The sequence below is a fragment of the Solanum lycopersicum genome, chromosome 7 (assembly GCF_036512215.1).
Source record: "Solanum lycopersicum chromosome 7, SLM_r2.1".
Taxonomy (NCBI): Eukaryota; Viridiplantae; Streptophyta; class Magnoliopsida; order Solanales; family Solanaceae; genus Solanum; species Solanum lycopersicum.
In genome coordinates, this window is record NC_090806.1 from 70202971 (window position 1) to 70220632 (window position 17662).

Below are 17662 nucleotides of genomic sequence, written 5' to 3' on the forward strand. Positions count from 1 at the left end.
ACATGGGGACAGTCTCCCCCTAAATCCACGGGTTATTGTGCAAATTATGGGAATATAAAATATTCATTCAAGTTTTATTTTTATTATAATAATAACTTAATCCCAATTAGCATTAATTCTCTCATACGTCTAAATTCATTCTGCATCAAAAGTCAAACCTTTGAGATTATTAAAGAAACAACTAAATGCGAACATCTAGTTAAAACAATTCAACATATATATATATATATATATTACGATATTCATACATCTAACTAATGTAAATAATACAAATCGAAATATAGTGTTTGAATCAAAGCTCCACCTCTAGGTTGGATGCTTCCCTAAAGATTTTTCATATAGTTTTCCACCAATTTTTTTTTGGATTGGATCAATGACGTCTAACATTATGAGCCTTCATCATAAAATTGACAAATTTTATGTTAATTATTAGCAACCTTTCTTCATGAACTTGACGTAAATAATGTGAGCGAGCTTGCACATACCAAAGTTAATATTATTATTTGGACTAATGCCTTGTGAAAAAGATTCTTCCTTATAGTTGTCGTGGAACTTGTGTAAAGAAAGAAAGCTCGTATGTTTCATACTTTTACAAATCATATTGACAATTCAAATATATTTATAAGACATATGGTTAAAAGATATTCATTTGATTCTCAAAATAAAAAAATGTCTGTTTGTAACAAATTTTAAAGTGACAGATAAAAATTATGTTCTCCCTTAAGATTTATCCATGATTCGAGGGTCATTAGTGGTGTGTTTCTCGAACTAGGTTGATTTAGTTTGACCTCCCTATATAAATATCCCATCAATTTGCAAAATATTCGAGATCTCAAAAAAATTTAGTACCCTTTATATAGGCATGTCCCATCAATTTGCCAATATTCGAGATTTTGATCTCTTTATGGAACTTTCGAAAGGTCTTTTAAGAGAATTTAGTATCATTTATATAGGCATAAACTGATGCTTAGCATTAAATAAGCTCTGAAACTGAACACATCTTCTAGAGTTTTAATTTGAATAAAATACTTGTTGTAGAGTCCCATAAAATTTTAATGTCTACAATATAATGTAATAAATTGGATGGAATGGAGTCATATAATTCAATCATGAACGGCAGGAAAATGGTTTGTATATTATTTCAGTTGCTGAGCGTTACATAATTTTGTAAAGTGAAAAAAGGGTTTGGGGTGTAGTGAAACTGAATCACAAATCGATAGTTCATATCAAATTGCCATACAAGAGAAATTTTAATATCTATATATATATAGTAAATTAGTAATAAATACAAATATATATAGTTGATAGATGAGCAGATGAATGACATGTAAGCCAAATCAATCATTCCTTCACGTATGGTTTCATTTTCGACGTGATAGATCCTTGAGCCACCCCCAACTGCAAGCAACCCCCCACCCCCACCCCAAAAATTCATGATGAGTGATGATCATTCAATTTTATTTATTTGTTTTTTTCGTTCAATATTCTTCGATACTTATATTAAAATTTGATTATATTTCTGTATTATAAAGCTGCTTTCTAATATTCTTATGATATAAAAATTTCTTATATTAACAATATTTATAACTTTAACTTCTCACATAAAGTGGAAAGATGATAATAAAGTAATTTAAATATCCTTAAAACTATTTATAATAAATATAAATCTAAGATCATTTAGGAAGAATATTTTGTAAGTTACAAAATATATTAGGCATAAAAGATCTTAAAATATTTACTAAATTCAAAAATAATGTTTATAACTTTTGAAATCATGTGTTTACATTCCCTCCATTCCTATATATATATATATATATATATATATATATATATATATCATTATTTTAGATTTCACGTTCCTTAAGAGATTAGATAAGTTTATCATTTTATTCTTATTTAGTGTTTTCTTGAAGATAAGTTTTTAATAAATGAACATAAATCAATTTATTTGGATCAAGTTAATTGATCATCAATGAAGATATATTAATAATTTAGTTATTCTATGTTGGTCAAATTCATATTGTCAATGCTAAAATATTTGATTTTATGAAATGCCATTTATTTTACTAAGGACGACGTATTAACAGGATCAGAGAAAAGATTATTATTATTATTTTAACTTAGAAGCACTTTGCCTAAACATCCTCTATTATTATTAATTTGAGTAAAGACAAATTGGAGCAAAAAGTTAAAGTGTATAGGATTTGGTCCATTTGAGGAAACATTAGTAGCAGAATGGATATTCAGAGTTGTTGTGAGTAAAATGCATTTATTTTCACTTTGCATTTATGGCCTATTTTTGTATATAGGGCTACAGGGTAAATAGGGGTGTCATCGTGTATATATAGGGACATGCCCAAATGGTTCAATGGATATGGGCGTGCTCTATAAGTTAAAGCAATCCGAAATGCCCCCTCCGCGACAACAAAGTCGAGAATTTAAACTTTATGAATTTTGAATGAGTTAGAAAGAAATGCTCAAAACAATAAAAATACAAAATCAAATTAAATAACGTTTGTTAACAATTTTCTAGATAAATATTCTTTTCCGCTTATGTTATCTTTTTTCAATTTCATAATTCAGATTCATAGAAACCATAGCTAACGGCCAAGAAAAAAAATTGATAGTGAAAGATGCAGAGATATTCAGTAATAGTATATCATTCCCAAGTCTAAAAGACTTTATTACTAGATAGAAAATGCACTCTCATCTTTTTCTTGCTTTTTTTACTTATTTTATTCTAATAAATTGTACAACAAAACATAAAAAAAAATAAAAATATCATATCCTCTTTGCAATTCCACCATATTGCTGTCTTTGACAAGAAAAAAAGAAGTATTTTTGGTTTTATTTTGTATTTAATATGTCCCTACTCGCACTGCAACATAGCAACTTGGGCAAGTGTAGTTTTAAGTTGGAGTGCAAGCATAAAAAAGCTGCCAATTCTTGGAATTTTACTTTCCTCACATGTAAATTGTAATTGGGGTGATTTGACACACTTGAAAGTCCACCCTTTTCCAATAATATTGAGAATCTTTCTGCTTTCTGGTGTTCTTGGGAACCTTGATTCTGTTTTACAATTTATTCTGCAATTATGTTGAATTTTAGGTACTACAAGTTATGTTATCACGTTTCATTTGATTATATGAATCTTTTCTTTCATTTCCATCCAATATTGAATCATGGATTTACAAAATATATATCACATCTTGACTATTTGAGAAAAGATGCTCAGATTATACCATCCATTATGGTTTATTACAAATTTGACAATTGGGCTTTGGTGAGCCAGACAAAAAGTTTTGGCCCACACCACCCTGAAAGAATTTCGCAAGGGAAACAGACCAAAAATATTTGATAGAACTTAAAAAGTTAAAACACAAAACTTCATAGTTTAGCAATATTAAAAAAACATTCAAAACATGCACCAGAGGGGATTCCATCTTGGACATGAAAGTAAAATACTACACAGCACAAGAAAATGTTACTATTTCTGTCTGAGGCCTCGCGTTGTTCTCATCAATCATAAATATTCTACCAAAAAGCATTGCCAATTTGGATAGTCATCAAGCACAGGCTGTTTTACATTCCAGGCAATGATCCAGCACTTAGTCTTTTATACTACTACTGCTGCTACAGTGTTTTGATTTACAGAATCTTTGAGAAGAACAGCTAATACAAAGCACTTACATTAGCCTTGGCCCTTGAGGTATCATGCCTTGATGTCTTACAACCATTTCCTCCGACTGGCTGATTTTTTGTCACCAGACATAAATCTAGGAAGACTAAGAAGGCTATTAACCCTGGTTACTCCCTCGAGGGCTGACCATTCCTGATCTTCTGCAGTTGAAAGGCACTCGGCTAGGCTTCTCTTAGAATGTCCAAGACCCTTATCCGCTAGCTGTTCTTCTATTGATTCGTCAACAGGAACTATCTCACTGGCGTCTATTGTAGTAACTGAATGTTCACGAACTGCAATATGAGTAGCATTACTATCTGCACTTTCAAGGTTGCCATCAGTAATAATCGTCTTTATTTCCACTTCAGGAGCCTTTGTCAAATCATGTTGCCTCGCTGTGACTACAGAATCAGGTGCAGGTACACGGTCCAGGAAAAGGCATACTACAGCACAATCATCAGTTTTTGATGTCGGGTACTTCAGCCTCCAAGCTCTTGTCGCACAGTCAACAAGAGCTCGGGCAGCTGTTGCGCGACTTGGTGCGGAGGCCACAATATCCACGGCTTCCTTATTAGAAAGTACATCCCAAACCTACAAAGAACGAAGAAATTACATCATGAGACAAATCTAAGTATTGACAAATGGAAACAGATTAAGCCAAGTCAGAAAGAAGGTGAAATTTAGACTCTGTTTACGTAGAGATGATATAGAATTTTCTTTTTGTAGTGAAATAATGTTTGGTGAAATAAGTACCCCATCAGTTGCTAGAACAACAAATTCGTTCCTATCAGTTATGCGGTGGTAATACACATCAGGGACAGAAATTAACCCAAAATCCTTGAGACAAAAATCACCAAATGCTCTGGCCATTGCCAAGCCAGGAGAGTCACTGTTCGGCAACCATACACGCGCAACCTCTGGCTCATCTTGCAATGCAAAAACCCTGCCTTTGTATTTATGTATTCTAGCAGCTTCTCCTACAAGACAAAACAATTGAAAAAATAAATTTAAACACTTTCTTCAAAAAAAAAAAAAAGAGACAATTACATTGTAGCTTCTCGGTGTAATGTATAGAATCAAGAAGAGAGAGAGAGACTTGGAAGATTAGGCTTCAAATCTACTGTCAACTGTACAGCCATTAAATAGTTGTCTTTATCTCTAGTTGCCAATACTGCTCTTGAGTCACCAACATTGCCAACAATTATATCCTGGCCCTGAGACACCACAAAAAGATCAGTTAAAATGCTTGTGGAATGCTAAGAAATTATAAAAGAGCTAGAATAACCAAATATGTGGCAGACTCATATTAAACCCCTCCCACTCAGACTTGATTATTTTCTACAACTAGTATGTTTCTTTCCCTTTTTTTTGGTAAGTCAACTAGTATGCTTCAAGATCATGTACCAGTCAAGTGAGAAGTACTAAGGGAACTGTTTTAAGTCTAACTATTAAATAAAATATTTTAGAACAAGAAGATAACTTGCTAAATTGAGTTAACTACCAGAAGAAGACAAATTTATTACAAAACATCCAGTAGATTGAGAGGGCAGTCAGTAGAGAACTCGGATGCACAAAATTTTATTATTTGAATGGATTTTATACAATACATAAATGAACTGTATCAGGTTTTCATGTTTGATGTAACCCATGTAGTAGTCAAGGACATCAAAAGTGATAATCCTTCAAAAGCAAAGACAATGACTAGCCAATGACTGGCAATTCAAAAATAGCTCATTTATTGCCTCCGGGGATTTGATCTAGGGGTAAGCATGTGGCGTGTGATGTTTTGTGTTAGGCGCATGTCATGTACTCGGACCCTGCATCACTGGTCCTTGGGAACTTATTGGCTATAAGAAAAAGTAGCTCACTAATTTGCTACTATAATTACAGTATTACCCATTTATAAGCACCCAAATATTAATTAAAAAAAAATTATCAGTAAGTACCCAAATTTTTTTTTTCTGAAACATTAGGATTTAGGAAAATAAACCTCGTTTATACAAAAAAAAATTAGCTAAATTATTACCTGCATCACCAAGGAAACAGCAGTTGATCCACTACAGAAACAATCAATAGAAGGGTGCAACTTGAGTTCTTTATCCATCGACCGGAAAGCTTTTAACATTGATCTTTTAAGGGGAAGATGTATTTCTGGGAACTTTTCATTGTTCTCAGCTTCCATAGCTTCAATCAAATCATCATCCAAGACATCATCAAGATGTGAACCTCCGTTGGTATTTCCTGTCTCAGAAGTATTACTTTGATCACCACCGGATTTAACTTGCCACTCTGAACACAGGAGAAACGGAAGAGTATCTCGAACTTTCCTTGCCACCATATGGCCATAGGGACCGTGTCCATCAAATACTCCGCAAAAGATCGTATCACTTCGCGAGCAAAAATTCTATTGTAGAAAATTCCAACCAAGTCATAAACTGACCCAATAGATAAGAACAAATTAACTCTTTGTTTTGACAAGTAATGGACTTAATGAAATTTAAGTATACAATAACTACACTTCCATAGGACTCAAAAATTTTGATGCAAAACTGGAATAGTTAATTGGGTGAAGGAAGCTTCAGAAACAAGAGCTACGTAGGTTATTTTGACAGTCCATCTACCATAATTGATGGTTGAAAGGATCATATATATGACTTCTATGCATAAGTAGACATCATTCTACACACTCAAACCTTACATGATTAATAACTAAACTTATACCGGCCATCAACCTACCACAAACCCTCCTCATTTACCAGTCCGCAGAACTGGCTATGTGATAGAGAATTAAAAGGTTCAATTTTTAGATATCAATGCTCCTACATGCACAAAATGATTGAGGATTTGGTTACTCATTTGACATAAGAGACATTCAATGCAAAGAAAACCAAAAGGAAGAAAACACAAAATTCGGATGATTCATAATCCAACTTGCACACAGGACATCAATCCACTACAACCCCCCTCTTTTGTCGGGCCTTGGAACCGCCTATGTGATAGATAATTAAAAGGTTCAATTTTTAGATATCTAAGCTCCTATATAAGCACAAAATAATTGAGGATTTGGTTACTTATACAACATAGAGGCATTCAACGCAGAGAAAACACAAGATTGAGATGATTCATTGCAGACCCGCCATCAACCTATCGACAACCCTCTTCATGGAACCAGCTATTCACAGATAATGAGAAGGTTCAATTTTTAGAAATTTAAGCTCCCATACGCACAAAAAGATTGATGATTTGGTAGCTCGTGACATAAGCAGAAAAACACAAAAAAATAATTGAAGAAACAGAGAATTGAGGACCTCCCAAATGATCATGGCATCTTGATTCGTTCCTTTTTTCCCTTGCTGAGTGTGTAGGCAAGCACGGGAGGTGGCTCCATTCCCCAAAATCCTTCCGGGAATATGATGCAGCCCCTTGTCCTCACCCCCTCCTCCACCAACACCACTTAACTTGCTTAAAAATGAGCTGAAATCGCCACTATAACTGTTCTTCTTCAACTTGTAATCAAACCTTCTGCTGTCATTCTTACCATCCCACAACCCATCATCGCTCTTGCTTTTACTTGAAGAGTAACAAATTCCCATTCCCCCTTAAAAATCTGCGTTCTCTCTCTGAGGAAATTTATCAAACACCTCAGAATAATTAAACAAATATGTCTCCTGCAAGAATTCACTGAGATTCAACTCAAAGAAGAAAAAAAATGAAATTACTAAGAAATGAAACAACACTCGAAGAATTCAATACTGAAACAAAGAGAAATTGAAACAAGCAAATTGCTGGATCCAAAAGATTGAAGCTGAAAACCCTAAAGATTACAAGCAAAAATAATGGCAGAAAGTGATAGAGAGATTCATTCAGATATAATAAAAGAAAAGATGGTAGTCAGGTGAGGATGAGTAGCTTCCAATTTATGACTATCTCTCTATATTTTTATTTTATAAGTAAAAATATACATGAGTTAAATTTGTGTATTATTATTTTTGTGTTTGGTTATACTAGGCAGATATTAATTATGTTATGCATATATTTAATATGGCAAATAATAGAATTAGCAATGCATCAGACTTTCATGGCATACATTAGTAGGATTAAAGGTTTAATTCTCCCTTAATATATTTTATGTATTCTTTTCACCGTATTTTAGGTGTTACTATAAAAAAATTAGAAATTAATTAAGCCATGCATGTCATTTTAAATATTCAACTATACGATTTTGATTAATTAATTACTTAATTGTATTATACGTATTAAATAACGTTGGTCGTGTGCTGTGAATTGAATTCAATGCAATTGCAAGTTGACTATATTGTACGTCGGCTCCCCAAGTCCCACGCGGCTACGCCATTTCCCTTTAAGGTCAATAATGTCAATTTAAAAGTTGTCCACGAGCTTTGACAATTTGCTTTGGAACCATCTTTAAAACTCTAGCTTTTATATTCTTGTTCCTAATTACTCGTCTATTTGAATTTATATTTTCATTAAGAGATTAATAATTATCATAGTGAGTTTACTATTTACTTCTATTATTAATTATAAAATCAATGAATTAAAAATTTAAGATTTTGAGAAGGTTCTATCTTTTTTGAATAGATTAAAAAAAATATTTTTTCTTAATTTATTAAAATAAACAAGTAATTAAAAGTAACTAAAAAAAAGTGAACAAGTAACTAGGGACAGATAGAAGTATAAAACATTGATTTTTAGTCCTTTTTCTAATAATTATGATGTTCTAGGTTTTTTTTTTGAATTTCCTATCCGGTGTTCAATACTCACATTGAAGTCCAACTAAATTTGAATTCGCCTCAGAAAGTCCTACATTTGTGTAAAGCGTTCCCTAAAAAAAGGTAACTTTGTAGTCATTGAACATGGAAAAATTAAAAAAAAAAAAAGAACAAAATGTATATCGCCTTTAATTAAACGAACTAGTAATATTATAAGGTAATTTTTTTTACCTTATTCGCATATACTATGATAAAAAGTTAGTGAATGTCTCAAAAGAAAGTCTCTTGTGAATCGAGAACAACTTGGTCAAAAATACCTTTTAAAAACTTGTAACTTTGGTTTTTATTCTTTTTTATTTTCACTTTTACCAACTTATTATAATTTATTCTAATGAGAAACTTAATGCAATCCCAATCAATTAGTTCAAGAATAGTAAAGGGAGAGTGATAAATTAAACCATAATTAAATGAAACTTATATGGGATGGTGGCCATGGGGGACCAATATGTTGTAGTCAACATGTGGGAGACCCTCCAATTTATTACATCTGGAGGTTCAAGTTCCACAATCTCAATATTAAGAAGAAGAAAAAATCAATTCCAAATTGGCATAGTATGTTTTTTTAAATAAAATATTAAAAGTTGTAACGATTATTTACTCTCAAATTTTAACCTCCTCAAGATTACATGTGACATTTTAATTAAAGAAATATGTATGTGTGTTTTTATTCATGAAATGGATATGATTTATGACTTTTGTAATTTTTCAACAAGCTGAGATTTGACTTTTTATTATGGAAATGGAATAATGTATAAAGTAGGTGAATTATAGGTAAAAGTAGCTAAAGCTATAATATCATCTCCTACTAGGAGCTTTTGATAAATAGAATCTTTTAAAAGCCACATCTTGAACAAAGAGCTGAGGATCCAATGCCACAATTCTCTTGTGCCCCTTTAAATATGATATTATTAAGTATTTTTATCAGTAAATGTATGATTTAATATCTGGATAATAACTTAATTATTAGTAAGTTTTGTTTTAATTTTTGCGATATATGATACAGAATATAATATGTTGCATCATGTGTCACAAAAATAAAAATAGAACTTGTAATAATTGAAGGGTCAAGTTATCATTCCAAATACTAAATCATATATTTATAGATAAAAATAGTTAGTAGCCAACTGTATCCTCTGTTGAATAGATAAGTAAGGATGAAACAATAATTTAACTACTAGTTTATTTTCAGAACTTGTTTATCCTCAACTTAATTTTCTAATGGTATTACAGTTAAATGTAATGGTATTTTCCACCTGAAAGGCTGACTTGAATTGATCCAAACTGGAAAGTTCGAATGTATGTAAATTGAACAATCTATGTATAGCTGTCACTTGTGTTATTGCTGAAGCAAACAATCTGTACACATGCCTAACTTGTATAGATAAAATATAGTAATAGGAGAATAAACTGTAGTTTTAGTACCAAGTTCCTCATAGTCAAGGATCCTTACAGAAACAAGTGAGAAAAAAATGGCATAACATTTTACAGACAACCCTTCTTCAGAATGTATTATTAGAATAATAAAATACACAGAGGAGTGAAGCACAAATACGCAGCTCACATATCCTCATCCTTACAGCTTCGAAGCTGCATCCTTGTCTAAAAACCAAACTAATTCTCCTTCAGGTGAAACCATCTGCACAGGCAGCAAATCAGAACTTTTATCATCACCTAGCGATTTATGCACTACATCTGCCTTACCAGCACCTACTATAGCAAGTGCAATATTTGCAGATGAGTTTATTACAGGGAATGTAAATGTAATCCTGTTCGGTGGAGGTTTTGGAGAATCCTTGATGAAGGTGACCCACTTCGCTTTCTCATGGACAAGAGGATGCCCGGGAAACAAGGAAGCTACATGTCCGTCTGGACCCATACCCAATAGCATTACATCAAATTTTGGAAACCCACTCTCTTCAGAGATGTCAAGTATCTTGCTCTTGACTAAGTGCCTTAGACAAGTCTCGTAATCATCTGCCGCAGCCTCTGCTGATAATGCATCATTTATGGCATGCACATTACCAGCAGGAATAGGTATCTGCCAAGAGAAGTAAAGATGAGGTTAGAAGTTTGGTAGAAAGAATTAAAGATGTCAACTGAGAATAATGATGAAGTAAGAATTATCATCATTCATAATAAGATCAAACAATGTAGGCAGTTCACATGTGAAGCCAGTACTATGAGCAATTTGAAATCCAAAAAGATGCCCTTGCAGCTATGCATCACTAAACATCTTTTCTGATACAAATTGGATAAATTTAGTTCACAACCATCTTTATTTAAATAGTCTGTGCTTAAGAGCTGGTCAGACTGCCAAGTAAGAATCAAGAAGTAAAGGCAACCCAACTTGTTAGAGATAATGAAGAGACTTAACTGAAAGTAAGTAGGTTAACATTGAGGGTGTAATTCAAACCCACTTATTCATCCTTATATTAAAAGGAATTCACCGAAGTCAACATAAAATGTCCAACTGATCTTATCGGCAGCTCCACATGGTATTGAGTTGGACACTCTTTGCTCTTTAAGTTTCCCAACATGCTCAATTGACAATTGTGCTTAAGTTATAATTACTTTTCAGTTGATCCTCTAAACCTCAACCCCGCTTAACTCTTCTAGCCCCAAAAATTTCCAAATCCTTTCTCATTAAGTAATCTCTACCATGGTAAATGTTTGAAGTATTTTGCTAATGCTCCATCATTTTAATATAACCCCCCCCCCCCCCCCCACACACACAAAATAATAGAAGGACCTCAGTTGTTGTTTAAGGAGGGCTTCAGGGGCTGACAGATTCTATAAGAAGTAATTTTATATCAGAATTTTGTTAACCAAAGCAAAATTTAATGTTTTCTAAAAAAAAAAGTGAATTTGAAGCTGTTTATTCCAATACAGTGCAAAGATTTTCTTTTTAGTTTCTTGTTTTTACATGAATTGCGTAACATCATCACATATCTTAAGAAAATGTAATCTAAAACTTATTTAACATACAGCTTCTTCGCACAGTTGGGTCCATGATAGATATGATCATGTAAACAGATTGCTTGACTTTGTCACATATAACCAAACCACCCCCAAATATGTATATATATATATAGGTAGAGATTGTTTCTTCCGTCCATATATTAGCAGGCTTATCTTACTTAACTTCTTAATCTCAAGGACTGCGGAAAAAGATATGTTTATAGTATGCATGACTTGCATTCCTTGTTACCGCTGCCCTAACGCCCTCACATAATTACTTTCTCAATTGATTTTCCCAAATATTTCATCCAGAGTTGAATGAGAATCTGAATACCTCTAGATGTATTCTCCATCAATACTGTGCACTTTAATCTCTGTTCACATCCCCCCACCCCCTATAACTTATTTGTTAAGGAGATTGAGACCATCAGCATTGCTCGTAACTAGAAAAAAAAGATAAACTTAAAAGATTAACTTTTTTTTATAACCTGCTGTCTGGGCATGTCTACTAGTACTTTGGGGTATCTAACTGAACAGATGAGAAGAAATCACTAGTACAAGAAACCTACTGCGTCCCACATTTTGACTGGGCAAACAAGCAAAAGATCAGAAAAGTTGGGGTAAAACAACAAATACACAGAGGAGAGGTGAAATATAATGGGTAGAAAGCTAATGAAGAAACTACACAGTACACACTGTGGCAGCAGTAAATAAAATCAATATGTTGTAGGAAGGGCTGCAAATATACCTTGGATAGAAAACCATCATAAGCAAGCAAATAATTGCTGTCAGGATGATCCTTTGGAACCACTCTCTCATCCACCCAGAAAACGTGCCATTTGGACCAGTCTATTGAATCAATATATGGTGGCTCCACCAATTTCCTGCAATAAACATTAGCAACCCAAAAAAATTCCCCAATTCATAGAAGAAACAAAGAGAATTAATCAATCATACCTGAGAGACTTGATAAGTGAACCACCGGAAACAACCACAGTAAAAACATCTCTCTCCTTACAAAATTTCTCCGATAAATCAGCAGTGTACTTCGCTAGAGCCACAGCAAGTTCCTCATCGGAATCGTACACTTTCACTTCCGCTTTACTTTCCCCAGACACTGTCTCAGCCATTGATGATTTGGTTCTGAACTGAGATCTCGAGAAATTTGTACTCAACACTGAGTTCCTCTGATGCGGGTGGGAGCAGAAAAGTGGCTTTCCAGCAACGGACGGAGAGGTCAATGCAAGAGATCGTCGGAGAGGAGACAATCGGGTAGGTGAGATGCGCAAGTTAGCAGAGAGAGCGGAAGAAGAGGAGGCTAAGTCCAGTGTGCACTCTGCCATGTAATAAAACTATATTATAAATGTATTAGTGTAAGTTTCCGATGAAAAAAAATATTATTGCATGGTATATATTTTCTTGATGTTGTCACAGCAAGGGGTGAACAAAATTGAATCGAACACTGCACCAATTCGTAAATCGAGAAAAGAAAACCATTAGCAATTTGGTTTGACTTGGCTTGGTATTGAAGAAAAAAAATTGACCGTTTTGCGTTGGGTCGGTTTAACTTTAAAATGTCAAACCAAGAACAAACCAACCCGACATCATATATATAATTTTAAAAATGATTTTATACCTTTCCATTTATCTTCATGTTTTACCTTAAGAGAACTCCCCTTTGAGGATGAATAGATTGATTTATGACTTCCCGATGTAGTCTCTTTTGCTATAGTCCCATTGTTTATAATTCTAGTTGAGTTTCTAGGTACTACACTAGGTAATGGCTCTGTTACCTCCACTGGTTGACCTCTTGGTTGCCATTTTTGTACCAATTTCTGAGGCCTTTCCTTCTTTTTGGTTGCTAAAATTATGACTTTACAATCTGAGGTACATCTTCATAATATTGTCTCATTTGAGGATAGGTGTAACAGTCATGACCTATTTTCAAGCAAGAATTGCAGAACTGGGCTTCCAATCAAACCATACTTTTTGTACACACTGTCTTCCATTAGGCTCATGCACTGTAATTTCCTCTGAGAGAGGTTTGGTTAAATTTGTCTCAATCAACGTCCTTGCATATGATATTCTAGTTTGTTTGGTGGTACACTCATCAACATATATAGGTTTTCCAATAGCACTAGCAATGCGTCTGAAAGAGTTGCAACTCCAGCAGTTCATAGGCAAATTGGGAAAATTAAACCATGTGGTATTTAAGTATACTCCTTAGTGAAAGTAAAATCAGCAGATCATTGTTTAAAATAACCTTTTATTTATAGTATGAGGTCTAGTATACAATACCTCCTGCATATTCTCCATGTTTGGAAATTTGATAATATAGTACCCATCTTCATACCGATATAGATCAGGTTGAGCAATGTTTCCCCGTTCTTACTGATATATTTGTTCACGAAGTTATACCCTGGGAGGTCTTCCATCACATAAGCCACTAGTGCACATCTCCACTTGGCAGTTTCCTAGTCTTCTTCTTTGATTTCTCCAAATAAACTATTGTTTCATCATTAATAATCGAGGGTTAGGAGTGGGCGTTCGGTCAGTTCGGTTATTTTATTTTCAGTTTGGCAAAAATGTGAAACCAAACCAAACTGAAATAAGTTCGGTTCGGTTATTACAATTTCGGTTTGGTTTATTTTGGTTCGATTTTCGGTTTAACCAAATTTAATAAATAGGGTACATTTTCAAAATTCAATCACTTTTGCTCACTTTTTTATGTTTTAAGTACATCTCCCTTTTTTTAACAGATACAAGGAACCAAAAAAAAAAAAAGGCATTATTATAGTTTTAACACCAAACAAGCTAAGCTAACAGTTTATTTTCTTTTGCAAAGCAAGCATTCTTGAGCAAAACCCAAACTTGGCTAGTGGAAAATCCAATGTGGCAACCAAACTTGGCTAACTACTTCACAATCACGCCCATTCACAGTAGCAGACAACTTAGAATCAGATACATTCATCCTTTGACTCTATGCACATATTCATTACAAAAACACGGCCCTTTCTTTCCTTTTCTTAAGTGCAGTTGGAGGATCATTTTTCATGTACTATAATATATGTGCATAGCAACTTCGTAGCTTCATATGAACATTCGAAGAATAAGTAAGATACATGATTAATACTACAGAGGAATGTTACAAATGTAGACGTCACTAAATTCTTCCTCAAAGCTTACAAGTTACAGGAGAAGTAGCCTCTAATTAGCAAATTATAAGTCTTAAAAAACAACCTTCCAACCAAGTCATTGAAAAATTGTTTATAGCGTCAGATTCCATTATCAAATTACCATGAAAATAAATATTTTCAGATGAGAGTTGGGACGCTGACCTTAACAGCGTAACTCGGGAGCGAGCACTGATCACTGGCCAGAACTGAGCAGGAGTAGCGGCTGACGAGAGTTGCGAGACGACGAGCAAGTGACGAGATTTCAGTTTAGAATTTCTGATTTGGGAAAATTGGGTTTTGGGCCAAATTTGAATATGGGTTGTGGGCTTACTATGGGCCATGTCGTATGGGCTAAAGTAATTTAATTGGGCCTCAAAACAAATAGAGCGGGTCAAAACCAACAAAAGAAATGAGGCTAACTAAACTATCCGAACGAAGATTGAGACCTGCCTGTGTGTCGAAGAAAATGAAGTTGAGCTTCATTCGACCAATTTCATGTTGCTCTGTTTCATCTCCAGCAACCTCAGTGAAACCTCAAAAACCTATATTTTTAAGGCCACCCACCTTCAAAACAACCATATCAGACCTTCAAAAATGGCATCATTGGGCTAAATCCCTAATTTCTTCTGTGGGTTCCACTTTCTTGGAACTGGACAATGGTCCAGACTCCGAATTGTTGCTCAGGGAGCTAAATTGGCTTGTTGAAGATGCAATTGAAACACCAAAATCTTTCTTGCAACAACCCCACAAAAATTACAATGATAATAGCTCAGTTGCAGTTCGGGCGTCTTTGGAACAACTGTATATGTTGTGGAAACGAAGGGTAGAAGAAAGAATGCCATTTCAGTATGTGGTTGGCTGTGAACATTGGAGGGATTTGGTTTTGAGTGTTCAAGAAGGGGTTTTGATTCCAAGGCCAGAGACTGAGCTGATTGTGGACCTTGTCGATGATGCTATTAAGGAGAATGGGGAATTGAGGGAAGGATTGTGGGCTGATTTGGGGACTGGAAGTGGTGCACTTGCTATTGGGATTGCAAGGATTTTGGGTACTTCTGGTAGAGTTGTTGCTACTGATTTAAGCCCTGTTGCTACTGCAGTTGCATCTTATAATGTGCAGAGGTATGATTTGGAGGTTAGTATATTTTGCAATTTGCTTGTTGCTCCTAGTATGGTTTGAAATGAGCTTAAATGAAAGCAGGATTATATAGTCGACCCCAACTTGTTTGGGACCGAGGCGTAGTTGTTGCTCTTAGTATGGTTTAAATGAGCCTTAAATGAAGGCAGGGATTCATATATTGGACCCCAACTTGTTTTGGACTGAGGCGTAGTTGTTGTTGCTCTTAGTATGGTTTGAAATGAGCTTAAATGAAAACGGGGATTCATATAGCTGACCCCAACTTGTTTGGGACTGAGGCATGGTCGTTACTTGTTGCTCTTAGTATGGTTTGATGAGCTTAAAAGAAGGCAGTGATTCATAGAGCTGAACCCAACTTGTTTGGGACTGAGGCATAGTTGTGGTTACTTGTTGCCCTTAGTAAGGTTCCTCTTTGAGATTTTACTTCTGTGTCACTGTATTTTCATAGTTGATTGTCTCAAGCTAGTTGATCTTTAAAGCTAACTGCTATAGTTGTAGAATTGACTAGTTTAGCAAAAGCTTTGATTCTTAAATATTTTTGGCTGAAGAAAAATGGGAACTTGATCAGAAATCAGAATTTTATACATTGTTATAGAATTAGTGAAATAGAGTTTAATCATTGATTAAACTTTCAGGGCTGCAAATTTTGAATAGAGCATTGTCTTGAATTTTGTGCTAGGAAAAAGTGCATGTAAAGCAAGGATCTTGGTTTGAACCTTTGAGAGATAATGAAGGAGAATTTGTGGGACTGGTCAGTAATCCACCATATATTCCAAGCAAAGATATTGGTGGACTACAAGCTGAAGTTGGCAGACATGAACCTAGACTGGCGTTAGACGGTGGAGCAAGTGGTATGAATGACCTTATCCATCTCTGTGATGGAGCTGTTTCAATGTTGAGACCTGGCGGTTTCTTTGCGTTTGAGGTAACTATCCATTTTCTGGATCAAGCGTTTTACACTTTCCCGTTTGACTTGTTATTCGATAGTGGCAAGCTCTGGCACCTCATTGGCTCACAATGACTAATCTTACAAGATGAATATGAACTTCTCAATCATATATAATCTCTTACTTCTTTTACCTTGAGGGAGTCCTTGATTTATTCATGAGTGTGTACATTTTTCTAAGATTCTCCACTAGTTTTGCAAGGGTTTAACTGTTTTAAGTCACATAAATATTGCAAGAACAACTAACCTGGAATGATAGATAGTAGATGTTTTTAAGATTATCCCCAAATATTAATGGAGATACAGAATACTAATTCATTTCTCAAAAACAGAATGTTTGCTTATTGACTGTAAAAGAGACATTTAAAGCAGAACCTGATAGGCATGTTTAGTTTTGTACTCTCCTAGCCTCATTGCAAAAAATGTCCATTTTAATTTGCTTATTAATGCCCTTTCATCATGTTGCTGCAGACAAATGGTGATGAACAGAGCAAATTCCTAGTCCACTACATCGAGACTAAGAAGCAAGGTAACTTCTCTAAAGTGAAGATGGTATCAGATTTTGCCGGCATCAAGAGATTTATAACAGGATTTAGAGGAAGATGATCTGTGACATTAGCCAAAGAAATCATACAAGGGAATGAATGTGGAAGAACCAGGGGTTTGGGGGCTACAGATTCTGTTCTCTTGGGTTTGAACAATTCAGTTTTGCTCTTTGGACTTTACAGAAAGATATATTATCTCAGATTGTCTCTGATCTTGTGCAAAGAGTCATTTACTACTCTCTAGTAGGCAAACTTCAGTGTAAAGTGATTAAAGGCTAGTGCAAGTTTGAAAACCAAAAAAAAAAAAAACTACTGCACTCCTTGCAATTTATGAAATTAGGATCAGATCTTTTTTCATCAGCTAGTGTCTCAGTTTGGTTGAAAGATGATCATGATCTGACTACTCTTAATTATTCCCAGTGAAACATAAATT

The 17662-nt window shown here is 34.4% G+C and overlaps 3 protein-coding genes across 8 annotated transcripts; 1 reads left to right on the forward strand and 2 right to left on the reverse strand.

The window, feature by feature from the left end:
• Positions 1 to 3331: 3331 nt before the first annotated feature.
• Pic1 (PP2C protein phosphatase Pic1) lies at positions 3332 to 7594 on the reverse strand. Of its 2 annotated transcripts, none has more exons than NM_001374373.1 (5): positions 6988 to 7585; positions 5706 to 6083; positions 4776 to 4893; positions 4433 to 4656; positions 3332 to 4270 (listed from the first exon to the last, which is right to left on the reverse strand). In NM_001374373.1, exons 1-5 carry the CDS (start codon positions 7270 to 7272, stop codon positions 3728 to 3730), a joined length of 1548 nt encoding a protein of 515 aa, NP_001361302.1. In that variant the 5' UTR covers positions 7273 to 7585; the 3' UTR covers positions 3332 to 3727. The 2 variants fall into 2 exon arrangements, with proteins under 2 accessions (NP_001361302.1, XP_025887972.1); XM_026032187.2 differs by having other exon boundaries at positions 3373 to 4270; positions 5706 to 6114; positions 6988 to 7594.
• Positions 7595 to 9826: 2232 nt separating this feature from the next.
• Positions 9827 to 14886, reverse strand: LOC101262229 (probable 6-phosphogluconolactonase 4, chloroplastic). Of its 5 annotated transcripts, none has more exons than XM_069287595.1 (5): positions 14766 to 14874; positions 13726 to 13932; positions 12385 to 12763; positions 12176 to 12311; positions 9827 to 10507 (listed from the first exon to the last, which is right to left on the reverse strand). In XM_069287595.1, the coding sequence occupies exons 3-5, from the start codon at positions 12555 to 12557 to the stop codon at positions 10043 to 10045; spliced, it is 774 nt and encodes a 257-aa protein (XP_069143696.1). In that variant the 5' UTR covers positions 12558 to 12763; positions 13726 to 13932; positions 14766 to 14874; the 3' UTR covers positions 9827 to 10042. The 5 variants fall into 5 exon arrangements, with proteins under 5 accessions (XP_069143696.1, XP_069143695.1, XP_069143697.1 ...); XM_069287594.1 differs by having other exon boundaries at positions 12385 to 12779; positions 14766 to 14854; XM_069287596.1 differs by having other exon boundaries at positions 13064 to 13932; positions 14766 to 14854.
• LOC101262538 (uncharacterized) lies at positions 14872 to 17589 on the forward strand. Its single transcript, XM_004243949.4, has 3 exons — positions 14872 to 15735; positions 16418 to 16663; positions 17156 to 17589. Exons 1-3 carry the CDS (start codon positions 15013 to 15015, stop codon positions 17288 to 17290), a joined length of 1104 nt encoding a protein of 367 aa, XP_004243997.1. The 5' UTR covers positions 14872 to 15012; the 3' UTR covers positions 17291 to 17589.
• The last annotated feature ends 73 nt before the right edge of the window (positions 17590 to 17662 follow it).

Excerpts from the sequence above, each read along its gene's own strand:
- LOC101262538 (XM_004243949.4), top strand. The coding sequence starts at position 15,013 with ATGAGGCTAACTAAACTATCCGAACGAAGATTGAGACCTGCCTGTGTG. Across the intron at positions 15,736-16,417 it reads TGCAGAGGTATGATTTGGAG|GAAAAAGTGCATGTAAAGCA; the intron begins GTTAGTATATTT and ends ATTTTGTGCTAG. Across the intron at positions 16,664-17,155 it reads GCGGTTTCTTTGCGTTTGAG|ACAAATGGTGATGAACAGAG; the intron begins GTAACTATCCAT and ends ATGTTGCTGCAG.
- Pic1 (NM_001374373.1), bottom strand. The coding sequence starts at position 7,272 with ATGGGAATTTGTTACTCTTCAAGTAAAAGCAAGAGCGATGATGGGTTG. Across the intron at positions 6,084-6,987 it reads ATGCCATGATCATTTGGGAG|AATTTTTGCTCGCGAAGTGA; the intron begins GTCCTCAATTCT and ends TTTCTACAATAG. Across the intron at positions 4,657-4,775 it reads TTTGAAGCCTAATCTTCCAA|GAGAAGCTGCTAGAATACAT; the intron begins GTCTCTCTCTCT and ends TTTGTCTTGTAG.
- LOC101262229 (XM_069287594.1), bottom strand. Across the intron at positions 12,312-12,384 it reads TCACTTATCAAGTCTCTCAG|GAAATTGGTGGAGCCACCAT; the intron begins GTATGATTGATT and ends TGTTTATTGCAG. Across the intron at positions 10,508-12,175 it reads ATGATGGTTTTCTATCCAAG|ATACCTATTCCTGCTGGTAA; the intron begins GTATATTTGCAG and ends TTCTCTTGGCAG.